The 17,801-nt window shown below is 38.8% G+C and overlaps 1 protein-coding gene across 1 annotated transcript in view; it reads left to right on the forward strand.

Moving 5' to 3' along the window:
• EIF3H (eukaryotic translation initiation factor 3 subunit H) overlaps positions 1–17,302 on the forward strand; it is an 87,580-nt gene extending 70,278 nt beyond the window's left edge. The window contains exons 4-8 of the mRNA XM_005479557.3: positions 1,210–1,309; positions 2,708–2,857; positions 11,489–11,609; positions 14,860–14,992; positions 17,038–17,302. Coding sequence (XP_005479614.1) covers positions 1,210–1,309; positions 2,708–2,857; positions 11,489–11,609; positions 14,860–14,992; positions 17,038–17,135 — 602 coding nt within the window. The 3' untranslated portion in view covers positions 17,136–17,302. The remainder of the gene's footprint in view (positions 1–1,209; positions 1,310–2,707; positions 2,858–11,488; positions 11,610–14,859; positions 14,993–17,037) is intronic.
• Positions 17,303–17,801: the final 499 nt, after the last annotated feature.

Raw genomic sequence — 17,801 nt, forward strand, 5'->3', positions numbered from 1 at the left:
GGAACCCGACCAGATGTCTAACAAACCCCGCTTGCTAGCGTGTCTGGCTCTGTACGTGACTGACCAATCATCACACGAATTGCCAAGTTTTTTTAATACCTCTGACAGAAGCATACAAAACCTGGACTGTTTCTTAGCACAAAGATTTTTTTCTTTTCTGCCTATTTAATGGTGTTTCCTCAAGCTCTCCAGACCAGATGTTCTGTGCTGTATCAGAACCGTAGGCAATTTAACAGCTTTATAGCCTCCCCCTCCCCAAACACTCACAGTTTGCCATATCTGGCAGACTTGCATATAGTTTCCAGCTGAGAAGTAAATGTAACGTCCTGAGTATCTGTCAGAAAAAATACTAATGAATACGATCAATCTTATGAGCTGCCCCAAAATTGTTTCAGTATGTTAACAATTGGATTACAGTAAAGAACAAGTTGTTAAAGTATACTTATATTGGCTGGAAACATTGCATCATCAGACCTTGATGAATTTTCCACTTGTTTCAGTCTATTTTGGTTTTCATTTTATCACCGATTGCTATAAGTTTTACTGTGTTAAGTTTCAGACAACATGAATGTTAACACAGCTTTTATTCTTGTGTTGGCATGCTTCAGCTGTTATCATGCTGCAAGTGTTAAGCTTCTTTGTCCAAGGAATGTAGCAGTTTGTTTAGAAAATTTCTGCCTAAATTCAAGGCAAAACAAATCTTTGTATGTACCACTTACATTGTCATGCACAAAGTGGCATGGCAGCTTGATCTGAATGAGCTTATTGCTACTCTAAAATTAATTTTTTTTCATATAAAATGCTGTTTAATGAATATTTTAATTTACTGCAGAATGACTGGAAGGAAGAATCTTTATTTAAATGAGGTCACTTTTACATAAGTTCTGTGGATAATTCATACAAAAAAAGGAAATGTGAATTGGACCTTTAATGGGGAAATAATACGAGTAGAATGGACCAAGATTCCACCCAAGTTCTCCAAGCTAAGTTTACTGCTTGGCATCACTTTATATTGTTGGTTGTATTTTACATAGCAGTGCAGTAGAACTGCCTCTGCTATGGTGTCTTTTCTGTGTTTGTTGTCTTTAATTTTTTTTTCACTAGGACTACTTAGTAATTTTTCCTCCTGTTTATGTCATTCAGATATTTAAAAAGAAAAAGGCAGTCTGGGTTTGGTAATAATAGGCTTCCTTCCATTTTTAATAATAGATCCCATTAAGACTGCCCAAGGGTCTTTGTCACTGAAGGCATATAGGCTGACTCCCAAATTGATGGAAGTTTGCAAGGAAAAAGACTTCTCTCCAGAAGCGTAAGTAACTTGAAATAACGTTTTCTCATAGGGTTTGCTGAGTTATTGGGACACTGAACGGTACCTGGGGTTATGGAATGCTGTATTTTAAAATCTCCTGTAGCAGTGTGTGCTGGGGAAAAGGACCTGCATGGGCTGTGACAGTCACGCAGTGGCACAGTGGGCTGAGGAGGTGTGAGAGGCTGGCTGGGCATTTTCAGAAGTGGGGGCACCCAAACTGGGTTTGGGGCTACTCAGAGGCTGGGCTGTAAGGCCCATGGGGTAGATAGTCGTATGTGGGAGCAGAGCCAAAAACAGAAAAAAACCCCAAAAACGGAGAGAGGGAAATAGCTGATCTGTCTTTAAGCTCTTTTTTCCCCCCAGAATTAAAATAGAACAGGTATTCTGGAATAGCTGTCCCAGTGTATTTGTTCTAAATTAACTCCCCATGTGGACACCATCTTCTGGAGTAAAGTAGAATAATTACTGTGTTTCAAAATATTAGCTACTTGTTACAGATGTAGGCCTTAGCATCCTTTGCCTCCAACTGTTTGGTGTTCAATAGCAAAAGCACAAATAACTTGTTAAAATCACTTTGTTGAGGAAAAACGTTTTCATTTAATTTCTTGGTGTCTTAAACTGTAATGATGAGCAAACAAATCCGTGATCAGTCAGAAAAAAGGGGAGTGGAGGCAAAAAGCAAAAGTTTTTGTTCCAAAATCCAGTATGAATATAAAGAAGTTAAGGCTGTATTTCCTTAGAGACTTCTGAATCATGCTTTTATATCCATATTTTATGAAAAGTATTACTGTCTGTTTTATTTTTTTTATTATAAAGGAACAGCAATAGTTTTTATGTGTATGTTGTAAAAAAATACACACTAAATTTTATGTTTTAATATTCACCACAGAATTTAATTATTCCAAAACATACAGTATTTTGTGAATCTACTTTTTTTGGTCAGTAAAAATTTTACTTGTTCAGGTATCGGAAAAATTGTTCTTCATGGTAGTAGTTATGATATTTAAAGATATTTTAGCATCATGTGGTAACTAACTGTTTAGTTCTGCTCAAGAAATGCTGATGGCAGGAAAACCAGTAAAATATTTTGGAAGGGGCAGAGTTAATCCTGTCAGTACAGTCTCTTGCTGGAGGCTTTTTCACGTAGGTAATATTAAAAAGCAAGGCAGCTGCTTGTCTTCTGAGAATTTTTCCTAGAGAAGCTTTTCCTAGTCTGTGTAAATAAACGTGAGGTTTTGCCATGCAAATGCTTTCTTAACAAAACTTGACTCTTGTTTAATTTTGGAAGTATGAAAATCAAGAATTTTTACAAAAATGTTTTTTGGAGCAACAATTCAACAAAGAGAGTAAGAGAGATACTGTTTGTATTAGTATAATATTCTGTAACTTTTTTCACAGCTTGAAAAAGGCAAATATTGCATATGAAAACATGTTTGAAGAAGTGCCTATTGTCATTAAGAATTCATACCTGATCAATGTGATGTTGTGGGAACTGGAAAAGAAATCTGCAGTAGCCGATAGACATGAGTTGCTCAGTCTGGCTAGCAGGTAAGTACTTGTTACAATAATGGATGTACTTTTATTCGCTTTCCCAAACCACAGTTTAGCACCTTGGGTGAAATCCCAGTCTCATTACAGTCCATGGAAGCTTTGCCTTGACTTTTAATGGGGTTAACACTTTACCCTTCATTTTCTTTTGCTGAAGGAAAAACTGCATGGTAAAACTATAGCATTAGATTCAAGGGCTAAATTCAGTCTCTTATCCTCATACACTTGCAGTGCTTGAAATGTATAAATGTTTCAAAAGAGTGTGTTTTTTCAAGAAAATATGGGCACTCAAAAATTTCGGGCAAATAGATCTATTAAAAATAGGTTTTGTTAAATATTCTGTTAGTAATTACATAAACTATTTTAAAGAAAAAGAAATCTTCAGTAGCAGGATGAATTTTAAAATAAAATAATAAACAGTCTGATAAACTGGCAAAAATGCCACTGATGGTTATGACAGACAGCATTCATGATGTTGGAAATTGTTTTAAGAGTTTCTAAAATGATCTTCTCATAACTTTGTCTAGGAATAACTTTTTCTTCTTGTAGCAGTATGATCAAAAATTTGTCAGTATTTAAATCTTACACAGCACAATCAGTTGGATTATTATTGGTCTGACCTAAATAGCAAGATACACAAAATAATGCGGTATCTTGCTGCATGTAGGAGCTAGGTTGTATTCATGAATAGGGTTTTGGGGTAAAACACTTCACTTTGGCACAGAGATTCTGATCCTAGTGGCCTTTTTACTTTTTCCTTTTTAGTCCTGCTCCCCTTCCCTCCCCCATCATGTAAGGCTGAGGTTAATGGATATGTATTTCTAGTGGTCCCTGTGTTGCCTAAGTTGGTAGAAATTTTCTACTTTCTCTGCTTGAGCTTATGTGGATGTTCAGAGGGATCTGATAGCTTTTAGAGAAGTGATCAAGAGAGAACGGGAATAGGGTTGAACTCTGCTGGGGTATTCACAAATGGCACAAGTAATACTTAGTCAGTAATTCTGTCCAGTAAAGTTGTTACTTTGCACATTGGAATTACTGAAGTGAAGAATTCTTGCTGAGATACTCAGTGTGTTTACTCTGCAGGTGTTCTGTAAGTCATTTTCTTTTCATGGTCAAAGATCACAGAGCTTTTCCCATTTGAGGATAAGGGTGAGGGCTGGATGTAGGAGATGACAATGGTTTTATTCCTTGTGAACTCTATCACTTTGTGGTGAAATTGAGGAAGTGCAGAGGGGAGCGTATGTGGCCCGAAGTTTAGAGTCCGACTAGCTGAGGGCGAAAGGCCGACGCCCCTCTGCAATTCCTGGCCAGCACCCTTCGGCGTCTGATGGCCTCGGGCTGCGCTGGCTGCGGACTGGCGTACACCGCTGGTATAGGAGAGGAAAGGAGCTGACCATTTCCCGGGGGTTAAACATCGGTTTATTGAAGGTGATGCGGGATCCAAACACGGGGAAACCAACCGGGAAAAAGTTTTTTCATAGGGGGTGAAAACAGGATTATAAAGGAGGGGGGTGGGTACAGGCGGAGCCAATCGGGAAAGGTGAGGGGATGAACTTCACAGAACTGACACTCCATGGAGACCAATAATCAAAAGGTAAAGGAGGTGTCCTGGGACCCCAGCCAACCACCATCTCCAGAGAGGAGAAGGTTCTCGAAACCTGGGAGGAGAAAGGGAGTGATTGACTGGACAGGGAGGAAACAACTTTCACTTATAAGGGAAACCAGGGGAGGAGCAATTACCTATCGGCAACTATGAATAGCGGTTACTATAGCAACTTAGCTGACAGGTTAGCAGTGGCGGGAAAAACTGGGGGAACGAAACCATTTTACACATAATAGGGGAGAACAATACATAAATTGGGGGAATAACACAAGAAACTTAACAACACACTACCACAAGGAAGGACCATGCTGAGGATACAGAAGGTTCCCAGGTGGCCTGGCAGCATTGCCCTCGGTTGATTCTTTGGGTTCCCTCCTGTGTAAAGGGCTGGGACTAGCTGGCACCCTGGATCTAGTAAGGGCTGCTGCTAGAGACACAAGACAATTCTGGAAATGGAAAGTAATTTGAACAGATCACAAATCACAGCTTTAGGTCTTACCTAGTAACTGTTCTGTGCCACTATCCTGACTCAAGATCAAAGATAAGAAATGTACAAATTGCTTTCTGTTCTGGTGTTAAATGTCTGGTGCAAGACAGGCTTTTGTGTTGGTCTTCGTAACAGTAAAGGGAATGAGAGGTGAACAAGAAAAGAACCAGCCCAAAACTAAAAACAGACTTTCCTGGCAGATTTCTGAAGCTCACCTGATCTCTTTGAGGAACGTAAGGTGCTTAGTTTGGTTTGAAGGCAAGTTTTGGGAATTACTCCAGTAGGTTGTTTGGAGGTTTTTGTATGTGTCCTTTGTTTAATATTTGATAGCTACTTTTAGTTACCAGGCAGGTTACATTCAATGATATCTTATATTCGTATAACTGGCAAAGCAGGTGGCAAATTAAAGCATTTTAATGCTTGTTTATTCAAGGTTAGGTGACTTGTACTGCCTGCTGAAATGTGTACTAGTTTTTACTTGAATTCAACTATGAAGATTACTCTGTCAAAGCATGCATTACTTGAAGTAGGGAGTTCAAAGCTCCACTAATCTGGAGTTTTATTTTTGTCTTTCAGCAGTTTAGGCTAAAACATTTCAGATAACAACTTTTAATTTTGGTGCATATCTTCCTCATTTAACTTTGCTGTTGTTGACAGTAACTTCAGAGCTAGTTTTTGGGTTTGACCTTGTTTTTTGGTTTTTGTCTTTGTTTTGTTTAATTGTGGCTTTTTTTTGCTTTGGTTTTTTGTTTGGGATTTTGTGATATTTTGGTTTGTTTCTTTATGTGGGTTTTTGTTGTTATTTTATTTCTTTGGAGTCTTGGATTTGTTGGGCTTTTGGGGGGCTTTTTTGGTTCCTTGAGAGCATCCCTGAACTTCTGTACTCTCTGAAGCAATGATTTTGGCAATAAAATTATATACCCATAGTTCCTCTCTTCTGAAGAGTTTGCTTCATCAAGATTTTCACATGTTCAGCCACCCACCTTGTCTGAGTTTAAAGCTCTACCTATTTGAGACACTTTGCTTGCACCTTAGTATCTTTCTCCATTTGAAGTATATTTGTGATAATTGTATATAGTAATTTACTTTTTTGGATATAAAGTTGTGTTTCTCTTGTGAAATACAAATTGACTCAAGTACTCTAGGCAAAGAGGTTGAAGGCAGACTAGCACAAGGTTAGCAAGTAATAGCAAGTAAAGGCCTTTTACTCAAACAGTTATCCTGCTACCCTTAAGGACCAAAATGTCTTGAAGACCTTGGAGTACTGCCAGTCTTTTGATAGAGACTCAAGAATTAAAATCCTGTCAGATAATGTTCCAGATCTGCAGGGAAATAATTACAACCAACTTTCTCATTCTCATCCATCTCTTCCTTATTCTATTGATGATCTAGTTTAAATTAAAAAAAGCTTTTTTGTGGTCTAGCTTCATAATAGGGTTGTTCTATAGTATCTCAATTTGTCTCAAACAATTTTTCTAATAATGTGCGTCAGTAGAAGCAAACATGTGCTGAACATTTACTGCACTAACATCTACTTGGCAGTTATATTTCTCAAACATCAGATGCAGTATTTTTGCAGAAGTAATATAAGAAGGGTTGCTTTGGCTTTTAAAAACAATATTAACCTTTACACATTGCACTGCTTATTCAAAACTCTCAGTGTGCTTAACGGATTATTAAGATAATTATGAAAATTTGCAGGTGGGGGAACCTGACACAGAGAGAGTAAATGTGTTGCCCAGAGGTACACATCAAAGTCAGAATAGAAAACAGAATGGAGCTCAAGACTCTTGACTTACATATCTCATTCAAACAAAATCCTCTTAAACAACACAGGTTGAACTCAGGCTGAAATGCTGAGATGTAAACAAGTTCTGCTAAGTAGTGGGAACGTACCTTACACATTTTTAATCAAAAAGATGTGCTTTGCCCAGCAGTACTTCTCTGATCCACCCAAAGCTCTTCCCACTAGGGGGAAAATTCTGTACAGGATGGCACCTGTCCCAAAAAGCAGTGGCTGAGAGGGGGCCTCAGTGGAGTGGTGGAAAGTGGAAAAAATGAACAGCAGATGCAGCATTTTCCAGCGCTTCCACTTGCTGTTCCTTGCTCTCATCTTCCTTAGCCATGGTGCAAGCAAAATAAAATTAAATAAGTGACGCGGTCCAATAATGGCAATTAATGGCAATTGTAGGCAGGTTTAAGGGGCTGTCTTTTTTGCACATCTCCAGCTTCAGGGTTGTTATAGTCCAAACTTTGGTGCCTGGATGCAGCGCCGTGACCTGGGTGTCAGAGGAGCAGGAGGACACAGCTCGTGGGGCAGCGCTGTGCCAGCTGTGCCCAGCTGTGCCTGCACACAGGCAAAGGAGTGAGCAGCACATGGCACTGGGAGCCATGGGAATTGCTGCTTCTCTTTGAAGCTTGGCTGTCTGACTTGAAGCTTCATTTTAGATGTTTCAGACCTTTAGCAAGTGTGTCTGGAGTCCTTTTCTGATTAAAGATGCTGAAGTAAATATGGGCTTCATGTGTAGTTCCCCATTATGAATGCTACAGAAGCAGAGCCAGTTTGAGGTTCCAGTCCCAGCTGTTTGTCTTGTTTCTCCCCACTACCCCCATTTCATCTCTACATCCCTCCCACCCTCAAAGATTTTTATTTCCTCATCTGTTTCAGAATATGGCTGTACAAATAGCTTTTGTGGTATAGTCTGATGGAAAAAGTCAGACTAAAAATTCCCATTCCTCCCTTCCAGCCTTCCCCTCTGCCTCCCCCCAAAAACTAGAAACCCCAACAGGGGGTGTTTTTGCATTTAGAGTAGACTGTTTGACTGAAGGAGTTTGAAGTGTGCCCACACAAACAGCTGAATCCATACAGCTCAGAGTGCTGTAGGCTGTGGGCAAAGGGAGAGGCAGGCAGATGCTGATGGTGGAACCTCTCAAACTGCCTTTGCTGGCAGCAGTGAGCTGGACCTTTGCTCTCCTTAAGATATATCTGCAAAGGGAGGTTTGGTGGTATGAGCACTCACTCCCTTGGGAAGAGCAACGCTTGCATTCAGATCTCTTAGGCGGATCTGTATCCTAAAGGATGCCCTTGTGCAGTGAGTGATCTGTGAGTTCAGTTAACGTGTTGTTGTTGCTTTCTCCTTCTGTGGGTGCTGGATTCCATCACTGCCAACTGCAGGGCTCACAGCAGGAAGAACAGGACAGGAAAGACATCAGTGTTATCTGCAGATTAGGCTATTCTGCTCACAGGTTTCTGCCTTTCACCCTCAGAATTAATTGACCCTTGTATTTGATCATTGTTAAACAAGAAATCTGTTAAACAAGGAATCTCGTGTGTCAATACCTGATTTTATATCTGCCCTTGTGGGTAAACAATTACACACATAAGGCTTTTACAGAAAAAATGCACAGCTCAGGAAACTGCTTTCCAGACTATAGTTTCTAGTGTGTTTTATGATGTAAAGAGGCTTTGACAATTTCCCTTTGCCAGTTTGTATATGTTAGTCATTTTGGGGCATTTTTGATTATGCTATCTAAGCTACACAAATAAGTCTCAAATTATAAATTTCCAGAAGTTCTATGGGTCACTCCTTGCAGGTCCATGATTCTGGTAACAGTTGTGGTGAAGGAATGTTCTCACATTAGATTATTCTTCATTAGATCTGTAAGAATCCACATGGCAGGTACTTTTTCTGATTTTTAACTTTCTCCCTCTTTTCTTATCTATATTTCTTCACAAAAAAGAACACAGTCCCCATGTGAGAGGGGGGACTTTGTGATGAAAGCTGGTAGTTTTCTTCAATGAAGATTCACTGTACCAGAGGAGTGGTGGTCTCCTGGTGCTATCTTGAGGTGGAGCTGTCTTCTAGCTCAATTCAAGAGTGCCTTCAGGTCATCGTGATCTCAGACCTGATTTGTTTCAGATGAAACTAAACTGAAAAGAGGCTTTGGGAGGATAATTACTGTGCCTCAGCCACTTGCAGATCACTGGACCATGTCAGAAGCAGTGATAAGAACCCCCCCAAACACATGTAGCATGGCCATTGGTTTCTCAGCACCAGCTGTTTTGCTTTATAGGTCTGTTCCTGTTGGTCTGCATTACTCACTAATTTAAATGTAAAGTCAATTTAATTGACTCTTTTGCTGAATCTGCTGACTGAAATGCAGCCATTGAAATAGCAGTTTCTTTATTACTGATCCCCCCAGAACAACAACAAATGCAAGTGCTGAGCTCTGCATTGTCTACACTTGACTGTCACAGAGCACTGTAGGGAAATAAGTCTAGATAAGGATGCAAGTAGCACTTACTGGCACCACTGTTTAAAATATGTATCTATTTTTAATTTTTTTTTTTTTTTTGTATTGATGCATAGAGAGCCTTTAGGTACCTGGCAGTGTGATCTTTGAGATCTGCTGTAGGGAATGCACAATGGATGGAGGTGCCTAAAGCACCCTTTGAGCAAATTAGGTGTATGATGAGTGTTAGGGGCTGAAGCAGTGTGACCTAACTTCCAAAGTATCAGCAGAATAAACTTCAGCTGAATAAAACTTCCTTAGAGATGGTATGTAAGCATTTTTACAAACTACTTCCTATTTGTCTATTTTTTTAAAAGATGGAGCAAAAAAGGGTATCAGCCACATGAGAACTGAGGGAAAAGCTGGTTCTGTATTTGCAGCATACTTATCACTTCGTGTCTCAGTTCACATCTGTTTAAGTTATCTGTTTTTTGTTGCCCTGGCAATGAGAGCAAACACTGTGTTACTGCAACTTCTGACAATAACTCTCTGTTTCTGTGCTCTGTTGTACTAAGCTGGTCCCAAAGAGATTCACATAAAATCATTCTTTGTAACCAACTATATTTCACAGGGACACTATCTGTAAAATAATTCTGTATTTCTGTTGTGCACATACCTTACAAAGCTATTAGTGTGTACCTATACAGGCATTTCTGATAATATCCAGTTCTAACACTAACTCCATACTATATAAACTCTGTAAAAAACTGAAAGCATGCATGCTCCTGGCCATGGCAATATTCCACAGTTCTAAATATCATGTGCTTGAAATGCTCAACCAAAAAAACCCAAGAAGTTTAAAAATAATTATTATAGTGGCGCCTTTCTTGCTGCTGTGGAGCTGAACTCCTCCACACCATCTGCCTCTGTACGCAAGTGCGATTTAACTCTGGCTTGTAAATAAATTGTGGTCTGAGGTTCCTGATGCAGGCCTTTGTTCAGTGAGCAGCCCAGTGAGTGAAACAGCTGTCCTTGCACTCAGAGATAAGGGTGTCTCCTGCGCTCTTCTCTGCAGATATTCCTAAGTGCATGATCACCTTCTGTCTCCAGCTATGAGTTCTATGGATTCTGGAAATAATTTACACTTAGGGATGTGCACAGTATTACATGTATGGTTCTCTTTTGACTTTATGCCTTGTCTTCCAGTTAGAGTTTTTCCAGTCCATAGGCTGTAGGATGGTAGGAAAGCATTGTGAAAGAAGAGAGAATCTCAGATAACATGGTGAAACAGTGATTGAAGGGTGGGATTCTGACATTGAAGTGCACCAAACTTTAAATTGGAAAAAAACTCTCATGATTGTTAGATTTCAATTGAGGAGGAGAAAGATGGAGTTTTGAGTTGTTGGTCATCAGCCAAGTAGGACAACAGTGCCAACAAAACAGCTTCTGATCAAAGAGATCAACAGTGAGCAGAAAGTGTCCTTCTTCTACTGCTCTACCCTGTAAACACAATTTAGGAGAATGTCTCCATGGGCACCAACCTAAAAACTTCCAAAACTTTGACTTGGAAGGTATACCTTAAGTTGAACATTCCTGCAAAATACTGAATGCATTGCTAAAAATGGTAACAATAAAAGTTGTTTAACAGACTGCATTTGTCTGGCCAAGGCAGTAGATCGCATTGCTGGACACGCCCAGCCTGCTGCTTCCATGTTGCCTATGGTATGGAATGTGGAGCTGGCTGGACAGGACACAGACTCCCTCTCAACAGCTAGGATCAAACCATGTCTGCTGAGCTTCCAGGCATGGTTAATGAGATGGAGTTCTGAAGAATATTTAACTGTTCTTACTCAGAATAATATTTAACAGAGAGATAATTAAAAATTTGTGCAAAACAAAATAAAGGTAGTGAATTTTAAAAAGTAATATGAAACCAAACATTTTGAGAACATCTCCTGGAATGTTGCTTGGGTTACATGTCACAAAAACATCAGACTTTTTCTTTTAGATGTATGCCCTGTATCTCTAATAACTGTAAATTCATGCAAGGTACTGTTTTTTCATTAGTGGGAGGTTCCTAGAAAGACCAAAACACTTAAACTTGGTATTTGCAGTGAGGCAAAGATGCTAGAGGAGGAGGTGCCATGTAAAGTATCATCAAATAAATATATGAACAAAAATAATCAGGAACTTAAAAATTTGCAAATGGTGTCATTAGTGCAGAAATACTGGTCAAGAGACAGAATGAATTTTTAATTTTTTTTTTTGTAGTAAATTTCATCTTTCATGAATGCTTCTCTTTTTTCAGTAATCACCTTGGGAAGAGCCTGCAGCTGCTGATGGACAGAGTGGATGAGATGAGCCAAGATATTGTTAAATACAATACCTACCTGAGGAATGTAAGCAAGCAGCAGCAGCAGAAACATCAGGTTGGTAACATGAAGAAACTTAAATGAGAGAATTTTTTTTCAACAAAATACAGTTTGGGTTGTGTTATCCAAGACAGAAAAATTGGGATCTAAGCAAGATCTATCAAAAATACACCTGTTAAGCAGTGTGATGGGTTGACCCTGGCTGGATGCCAAATTGCCCAGAAAGCCAGTTTATCACTCCTCTCCTCAGCTGGGCATGGGAGAAAAATTGCAGAAGTCTCATGGGTTGATCTAAGGGCAGGGAGAAGTCACTCACCAATTACCATCTCAGGCAAAACAGGCTCGACTTAGGGTAACAAATTTAATTTATTATCAATCAAATCAGAGTAGGGTGATGAGAAATGAAACCAAATCTTAGAACACCTTCCCTTCACCCATCCCTACTTTTTGGGTTCAACTTCAGTTCCAATGTTCTCTCCTTCTTCCCGTCAGTATTGCAGGGGGCCAGGGAACAGGGGCTGTGGTCAGTTAATTCATATATCTCTGCTGCTCCTTCCTCAGGGAGAGGTCCCCTCACATTCCTCCCCTGCTCCATGGGCTGCAAGGGCACAGCTGCTTCACCATGTTCTGCACCACAGGCTGCAGGGGAATCTCCTTCCTCACTGACCTTGGTGTCTGCAGGGCTGTTTCTCTCACATACTCTCATTCCTCTCTCTTGGCTGGCATTTTTTCCCCATCTGAAGTGTTTTATCCCAGAGGTGCTGTCACTGTCACTGTTGGGCTTGGCCTTGGCCAGTGCTGGCTCTATCTCAGAGCCAGCTGCTGTTGGCCATATTGGACATGGGGGCAGCTTCTGGCAGCTTTTCACAGAATCCACCCCTGTGGTCCCCCTGCTACCAAAGTCTTGTCACAAACCCACTACAAGAAGATTTCTTAAATGGGTTAGTCAGTGGGCAATTACCAAATGAATTCACTTCTAGTGACATAGGGTATGGATTTAGCTTTCTTCACTATTTTACATGTTTATTAGTGATTTAGGATTAACCAGAATAATTTATAAGTACTCCATGGACACAGGAATAAGAGATTCAGTAAATGAAAGGGGTGAAACTACAAGTTTTGTTGCAAACCAAACTGTGTCTTAGTGCCATCATATGTAGTCATGCATCTAGAAATAAAGAAGCATAGTCCAGTGGACTGTCAGGAAGTTGGACTGTTCTCTGATTGAAAAGGACATTTGAGTCATATTTAGTATCAATAAATAGTGATGCTGATTGGGTGATGCTGACTTTCAATTCCTGGTGCCAAAGGGCCTCTTTAAAATCCAAAGCATTAGAGAATTAGAATTAAAATCCATTGATTAGAGATTGAGTATGGAGAGCAGCACTAGGTGACCCTGCATGAGCAGAAGGGTTGGACGAGGTGACCTTCAGAGGTCCCTTCCAACCTTAAGTATTCTGATATTTGAAGACAGTGTTACTTTCTTTGCTCTTGCTGCACAGATAAAACAATGCTCTGTCTGACTGTAGGAGGATGGTGGTAAATTGGAAAAAAGCACCATGAGAATTATTTGAAGGCCTGGAGAGAAGATGTTGGTGAACAGAATTCACATAATGTGCTAAGTTAACAAGTTACTTGCTTACTCAAGAGATACCTTCATGATGAATAAATTGGAGCTCTTTTATCTAGCAGAGATATGACAAGATTCAGTATTGGCCAACTGAAAATGGACCAGATCACATTTAAGATAAAATGTTGTTGGTATTGCCACACACAGTAAGTGATTATTAAAGAGAGCACCTGTTGTTCATGTAAAAGACTTCATCACTGACTGTTTTAAAATCAAAATTGCTCTTTTCCACACAAATATAGCTTGGACAGGGAATATTTTAGGGAAGCAACAAGCAATATTTTAGGGATCAGTGGTCTGTCCTGGCCATGGAATTCCCAAGGACATAGAAGCTTCATGCATGTTATCTTCAGAATTTTTTTCCCTTACTGCCTAATTTGAAAAGAATGATGGCATCTACTTCAAAGGTTTTGTTAACAACAAGGGGATCTATTTATTTTGAAAAGCAGAGCAAAGAAGGTTCCATGGTGTCTCACTAATTTCTTTACTAACTATAGCTGCTTCAGTAGTGGCTCATTGCAGCATACTTAGTGGTTGTAACTTCATTTCTAGAATGGAGCAATTGTGATTAAGAGCAAGCCATTTCAATAAAGAATAATAGGCAGACTGCTGAGAAGTGAATGGGGTAATGCAAAGAAAGAAGAAACTACATACAATTCACATACAAATATGGGCATTTCACATTTTATTTTTAACGTTGTCCAAAAACATGTATTTGTCACTACTACTGGAAAAAAATTACTTCATTTGATTGTGCCACCAAATAAGAACTGTTTTCAAACTCGTTGGATCACAGATACATTTAAGTAAGCAAGAGAAAACACTCTGTACTCTTTGTCTCCTTAAAGACTTTTTTCTTGTGTTGAATGTGAGGACTTTGAAGACAAACTTTATAACTAAATCCTCACTGCCACATACAATATGGAATCTCACATAGTTCCTGAATTTATGAGCTTTGCAAGAACAAATGTTTATCTGATAGCTGCAGAAACATTTGTCTCAATTTTTTATAAGTTTGAGTAATCTCTGTGGCAAAGAGAAATATGGAAAACAAATTTTTTTATATATATATATAGAGCAGAAGAACTTTTACAAGCTGCTATTCTAGCATATTAATGCAGAAATGAACCATTGTGCTTGGTTTCAGCCACCACTTTGTTCTCAGTTTGGAGTTAATATTTTTTGGCTTAAAATACCTTATTTAATCAGGTTCTCTTCCCCTTTCAAAATTATATTATTTTGACCTTTAACTTACATAAAATGCAGAATTTTTGGTTTGTGCAACTATCTGAGGTGGTGACTTCTCTTACCTACATATTCCACCCCTGCTTTTCTCTATCGTGTGGGGCAGTAGAGGCCTTTTCCAACCATGCTCTATTCTTTCCATCAGATACAGTGTTTATCTTTGAAAAATTTTAGAAGCTAACCCCACTACCTCAGTACTGTATGATTCTCCATTATCTCACTTATTTAAGGTGCCAGTGTGTGGAATGGGGAATGCCTTGTTGCCAGTGAATTGAAATAAACTGTGAATTGCATTATATTGTTTGTAGTAACCTGAATTGCATTAAAAAATGTAATTTTTAAAACATACTTGCTGGTTTCTTGAAAACATCTGAAAAATTTTTCTGCAGCTTTTAAGTCCTGCTGCATTTTGTTTCTGTTGTTTTATTTCAGTATCAGCAGAGACGTCAGCAAGAAAACATACAGCGTCAAAGCCGAGGAGAGCCCCCTCTTCCTGAGGAGGACATCAATAAGCTTTTTAAACCACCACAACCACCTCCAAGAATGGAGTCACTCCTTATTGCAGGTGATGTTTAGAAGTGCTTTCAAATTGCCTTTTAACATAAGAATGTCTGCTTGGGAAAAAGCACAGTTGTATCCTTTGAAAGCATTTTAAGTTTTCATTACTTTTGCCATTATGGTATGATATTTTAGCTTAGTAGCATTCCACATCCTATCCTTGATTTTTTAAATTTGACATTTTAAAGGAGAGATGGAGAAATTCTCCATGGGGCAGGCTTTTTCCATGAAAGAGTGTAACTGCTCCCTTCACTGATGCCCCAGCCTCTCCCTCAGCTCCAGAAGCTCAGGAGCTGTACAGACAAGACCCAGGAGTAAGCTCTTTGGGCTGGAACTTCTCATTCAGAGCAGTTGACAGCAGCCCCAAGTTATTGATAATATTTATAGGTTTAAAGTGATTGTTGCCGCAGCTGAGAAGGTTTTGTTTTTAATTTCAAATAGAGTGGAGATAATTTCTTTGTTTCGTATGGCCAGAGGTTTAGGGAAACTGTCCCCATATTGTTGCAATGCCAGGAGAGAGAAGATAAAATCGGAATAAAGCACAGATAACTAGAGATACCACCCCCCAGTTTCTTCAGTTCACTGGTGAGCTGCAGGCATAGCCACTGTCAGTGCCTGTTCTGTGCCTCCTGAAAGGATAAAAACACCTGGGGCCTCACAGAGCCAACAGAGAGCAGGCAACCTAGGTGCCCTGCTAAGTAAAATAAGTTTGGAAAATATAATGAGGAAGCAAATTGTTTAACTGTAGCAGGCCTTTTGGATCAGATAGCTATCGCCTTGTTTTATACTGAGAGAAAATTCAAAATCCTGGTAATGTTCTGTGCATCAAAGAGTGCTTTGGCATTAAAAAAAAAAGTGGATTTGAATTACCTGAATTTTGAAGTGACCAAGAGTTTATTATTTTGATATTTAATAGTTTCACACTGATAATAAGTGCTGTGTTTAGCAGAAAGAATATTCTTGATTTATTACTCCTTACAGAGTCTTTTAGAAAACCCTATTGTTTTTATAGTTTTTAGCAGTTACTGAATCCTAGCAGCATTAAAGTATTTAAATATTCAGCTCTAGCAGAGCTTATAAATGTAACTGAAGAGTGTATATGTGTAATGTGTTTTTTATGAAAGTGAAAGCTTAGGATGAATCACTCCTTACGAGAGAAGGAATTGAAAACTATTATACTTAAAGGAAAAGACAGTTTTCAGCCAAAGCACTTTCTTTGTTTGTTCTTTTACCATAGTCAGGGGAAGAATTGAAAGCATCCACTTCAACTTAGATGAAGTAAAGTTTGTGGATAAGGAATAAAACTTAGGTCTTTGTCTCTGAGGCACTGAAAAACTTCTCAAATAGAGTTTTCTACTTCTCTTTAAATCGAGAGTTTATTGGCCTTCTAAACAGCCTTAATTTTGATTAAACTGGCTTCAGGTTTTGCTACTTGTAGCTAACAAGGGAAATAACTTGTAGCTGTAAGAGGGTAAAAATGTTTTGATGGGCACATTTGATTTGTAAAGCACTGACAAATCTTCATACCCTGGTGATTTTTGAAATAAAATGAAATGTTAGGTAGAAAAAAAGGCTAGCAGAATGTCACAGAGGAATGGCACAATTTTCAGTATGCTGCTGAAAAATACTTCTTGCAAATATTTTAATAGAGAGGGCATATGCATAAGAAGAGAACTGAAATTCAGTCTTGTCGAATTTTTAGAGCAGCTAAATTGAAGAATCAATGTGATTGAGCTTTCAGTCCAGCAGCAATAATTGTTTATTCTTTTTATTGTCATATGTATTTTCAGAAATTGTTTGTAGTGTTGGAAAATTAAGGGTTTTTTTAGCATATTAATTTACCTGTTCTCCTAATTTAGTTTCTTCTTCTTCCCAAACATATTTGAGCATTCTGAAAATATAAAATTCCGAAGTGTGGAGTAGTTGAGCAGAGTTAGTGGCTTCTCTGTAAATCCTCAGTGATTCATACACATTTGGCTTTTGAAAAACTATGTTCTGGGGTGCCTTTCTGAATTCCAAAACTGACAGAGGCTTACTCTTTCATTTTGACAGGTCAAATAAATACCTACTGCCAGAATATTAAGGAGTTCAATGCACAGAACCTGGGCAAGCTTTTCATGGCTCAGGCTCTCCAGGATTACAACAACTGAAGAAACTTTGCTGAAGGCCTCAACAAGAAGTGTAATTTACAGCTTTACACTGTTCATGATCATCTTGAAAATTTATTATATTGGGAGGAAAGTCTTGTAAAACAGAGTCAACTTGGTTTATGTAGAATTCCCTTATAATAGAAAAATAAAGGCACATTTTAATGATATTTTAGTATTTTCTTACTTGTTGGCCAAATTGAACTGGAATTTTCTGTGGTCACTCAGGTTTTATAAATGTTTGGCAGTTATTCATGTTTAGTCATAGCAAATAATACAGGTTTTATTTAACTTGGAGTCAGAAATAAAAACAAATACTACAAATGTTCAGTATAACTGACTTAGAGAAGAAATTTAAGATTTCCCAGTTTTGGTTGAGAAGTTACAACTGCAATGTGCTAGACACTTGGGGCAGTTGCTCATTTTTATTTTAATCTGTTTGGACGGTCTGGTGCAATGCTCCTTGTGTATCGCAAATGTTTCTTAGACTTCACATTCAGAACATACAAAACCAGTGGGATGTGGAGACTGGTCCCCACCATATTTTGTTGTGTTTACATTTCCTCTTGCTGTCACCAACTGCATTGAAATAAGAATCTAGAACCAAAAGCTGGAATGAAAACCAGTTAATGGTTGGACTTGGAGATCCCAAAGGTCGTTTTCAACCTA

Source organism: Zonotrichia albicollis, chromosome 1 (assembly GCF_047830755.1).
Source record: "Zonotrichia albicollis isolate bZonAlb1 chromosome 1, bZonAlb1.hap1, whole genome shotgun sequence".
Taxonomy (NCBI): domain Eukaryota; kingdom Metazoa; phylum Chordata; class Aves; order Passeriformes; family Passerellidae; genus Zonotrichia; species Zonotrichia albicollis.